The sequence below is a fragment of the Antrostomus carolinensis genome, unplaced genomic scaffold (genome assembly GCF_000700745.2).
Source record: "Antrostomus carolinensis isolate BGI_N321 unplaced genomic scaffold, ASM70074v2 scaffold30104, whole genome shotgun sequence".
Lineage (NCBI taxonomy): Eukaryota > Metazoa > Chordata > Aves > Caprimulgiformes > Caprimulgidae > Antrostomus > Antrostomus carolinensis.
The window spans coordinates 1-3078 of NW_010313315.1; the positions used below are offsets into that span (position 1 = coordinate 1).

Sequence of the window (3078 nt, forward strand, 5' to 3'; positions counted from 1 at the left end):
AGCTCTATTTCAGCTAAAAACCAGGACAAGGCCCAAGGTTTGGTTTCTCCCACTCCCTTTTTCTGGAATAGCTACCTAAATTCAAGACAGTATTTGACCCTTGCGTTAGCCCCTTGGGGGGATGCGTTGCTGATCTGGCCCTTTGGGATAGGGAATGACTCTGTGCCATTGAGCCTAGAGTTTTCGGAGGAAACACCATACAGAAAAGAAAGCACCTGTGTTTGAGGGTTGGCTCTTTCTGATTGACTGCAAAAATCTCAAAAAAAACCTGAGTTACCCAGAGCCTGCTTGTTTTTACAGGAAAGAACTGTGAGGGGTTTGCTGCTGGTCTCTGCCCTCTGCCTGGCTGGCTGTGAAGGCAACAAGAGTGAGTCTCCCTGTACGCTGGGTCACAGACAGGTAGTATGGAGAGGAGAGGTCAAACCCTCACCTGATCCATGTCCAGGTTCCTCATTCAGGGCACCACTGAGGGCTGCTAAGGGGGCACAACAGGGCAGGGCTCGAGGAGGCAGGAGCTGGGGTGCAAGAACCAGCAAAACAGGCAGAAACCTCAGGCTCTCCATCCCAGCCCTGTACGGTATATACCCATGGAGATGGGCAGAGGCGCTGTGATGTGCCACCACTCTCCTCACTATCTGGTGGCAGGCTCTGTAGCCCTGATCCAGATTATGGCCATGCTGAGGAAGTCTCCCAGGCTCTCAGTCACATCCTCTTCAGCAAGCTGAGGTGGCACATTCTCCTCAGATGTGCCTGCACTGGCTATAAGCAAGGATCTCAGCCCTTGCGAGCTGGGCAAGGCTTCATGCCATGGGACGAGTTTGCTCTCACAGCTCTTGTAGATGAGGTATTCTTGCTGCATTTCAGCTTACTTGCCTTTCCTTTGCTGCAGGTGAGCTGGCCAGCACAAATGGCCCGAGGCAAGGGGTTGCTCTCCGTCTCAAGAGGAGCCTGGATGCCTGCCTGCCAAACCCATGCCAGCACCAGGGGTACTGCCAGCTGATGGCCAACAGACCAGTTTGCAGCTGCCAACCAGGCTTCACAGGGGCATTCTGCCAAGGTAGGGCTGAGGATGCTGGTGAGCCCTCCCCAGTCTGTCCATGGGCACCAGAGGGAAGGGTGATGGGCATGGGGCACCAGTGTTACCACTGCTCTGCACTGCAGGCTCAAAAGGGGCCGGACCCACATCTGTCTCTGATGTCTTGAGCTTAAAGACCGTGTCTGTTCAGAGTAATGGCAGCCATGGACATGTGCAGGTCTTAGGCAACTAGTACAAAATGACAGACCCACCTTAACTTCTGCGTGTACCCAAAAGTTTGTCTTTCACCCAGTGTCTCTGGAGAGCCCTACCAGCAGCCTTCAACAAGGCTGGGATGAGGGTGTGAGCTCAGTGGGACTGTGCCATCCCATAGCTGACCTAGGGCTCCTTCAGGCTTCTCCCTTATTGCTATTACAGATAGCTTTTTCCCCCAGATGTGGTACTGAAGTTGGCCTGCGAGGAAGAGCACATGAAGATGATGGTGAGGAAGGAGGTGTTTGAACTCTTGAAAATCCCCCAGAAGCTTGTCCACTTGAAGAACCAGACATGCAAGGTCTCAGAAAGAGAAGAAGAGGGTGAGCTGTTTTTTGCAGCCATTCTCACAGGTGAAAACCACACTGCCTGTGGATCAATAATTCAGGTGAGGATCCAGCAGAGCCATGAGAGGGGCAGACATGCTGAGTGGGGACAGCAAGGGGAAGCCCCAGAAGCTTTCCCTTTCATATCTGGGTCCTATAAATTTCTCATTCCCTTTGGAAAGCTTCTCTGGGGACTGTCAGAAAACTCTTCTTCCTCCACCAAACCCCTGCTGGTAGCACATCTTGTCTTCGTCAACAGAGCATGGAAGACTTGGTGTGTTCTTTACTAGCTGATAACAGCCCTCAGCTTTCTGGCATCATCCTCTGAGCTCTGCAGCCTTGCCTGTAGCCCCTTGGTCCCTCACTTGATTCATGGGTCAGGGAGTCTGCAGAGGAACTTGTGCTCTGGCTCTGCATCGTACAGGAGGGTCCTCACCTGTGGTCCGTGTGCTGACTCCTGCCTGCTCCAGTGATGGTTGCCAGTAGCCCCTGGACACGGGGCTTGAGCAAAAACCTCAGCAGATATCCAGGATGCCTGGAGCAGCTGTATCGGAGTTGCACCATCTGATTGGGAGCTTGGAGCTCTGTCTATGGACTTAGACATGCTCTGGAGACCTGGTTTCTGTGTCATTCCAGCAAAACAGCTCCCATGTGTCGTACTCCAACGTCATTGAGTCAGAGCGGGAAGCACGTGGGGGTGTGATCTCCCGGAGTTTCCAGCTGGAGGTGCATTTCTCCTGCATCTACGCCTACGAGCAGGTGGTGAAACTACCCTTCACTCTCACTGCTGTTGACAAGTGAGTGGTCCCTCTTCACCTTGCTGCTGAACTTCTGTGAGCTTGCAGAAAAATAGGTACCTTTGATGAGGTGATCTGTGAAGGCCCTGCGGAGCCCCTAGAGAGCTCTGAGAGCAATGCCATCTCAGGGTGCCTCCCTTTCTCTTACCAATGTAGTTTTTCAACACAAGGTTTGGGCCTGGGACAGAGCCAAATCTGAGCAGGGACAGTCTACCTTTCTCCTATCCTCACTGCTTGAAACCAACTAGCCAAAAAATAAAGGGTGGGAACAGGAAGATGCCCCTACCAGGCCCCTGTGGAGGTGCAGGTTAGAACCCCCTGGGTTGCCTTTCTCGTAGCCCTCACTGGCCAGGAGGTCAGTGGGAACCCCTGGAGCTCCTTGCCTCTGTCCGCATATGGCATGGACATACCAACTGGGAGGCAGCTTGAGGCCCGGCTCTCACAAGGCTCCACTTGGGAGCAGAGGCACATCCAGAGTCAGTGCACATGTGCTGGTGGCCTGACTTGTGCTATGTCCTTCCTGCCTTCTAATTCTGCTCCTGAGTTCTCCTCCTCTCCTCTCAGGCTGGTGCAGTTCATGGTCAGAGAAGGAGACTTCAGTGTCAGCATGGGACTGTACAAGACCCCCTCCTACCTCCAGCCCTATCACCTTCCAGCCACAGCCATT

At 53.4% G+C, this 3078-nt stretch overlaps 1 protein-coding gene across 1 annotated transcript in view; it reads left to right on the forward strand.

Annotated features, from left to right (window-relative positions):
- Positions 1 to 300: 300 nt before the first annotated feature.
- LOC104524451 (uromodulin) overlaps positions 301 to 3078 on the forward strand; it is a gene marked incomplete at its 5' end in the record, with an annotated part of 4983 nt that continues 2205 nt past the window's right edge. The window contains 5 exons of the mRNA XM_029084818.1: positions 301 to 367; positions 890 to 1057; positions 1471 to 1676; positions 2251 to 2411; positions 2976 to 3078. The exon at positions 2976 to 3078 is cut by the window's right edge and continues 125 nt beyond it. Coding sequence (XP_028940651.1) covers positions 301 to 367; positions 890 to 1057; positions 1471 to 1676; positions 2251 to 2411; positions 2976 to 3078 — 705 coding nt within the window. The remainder of the gene's footprint in view (positions 368 to 889; positions 1058 to 1470; positions 1677 to 2250; positions 2412 to 2975) is intronic.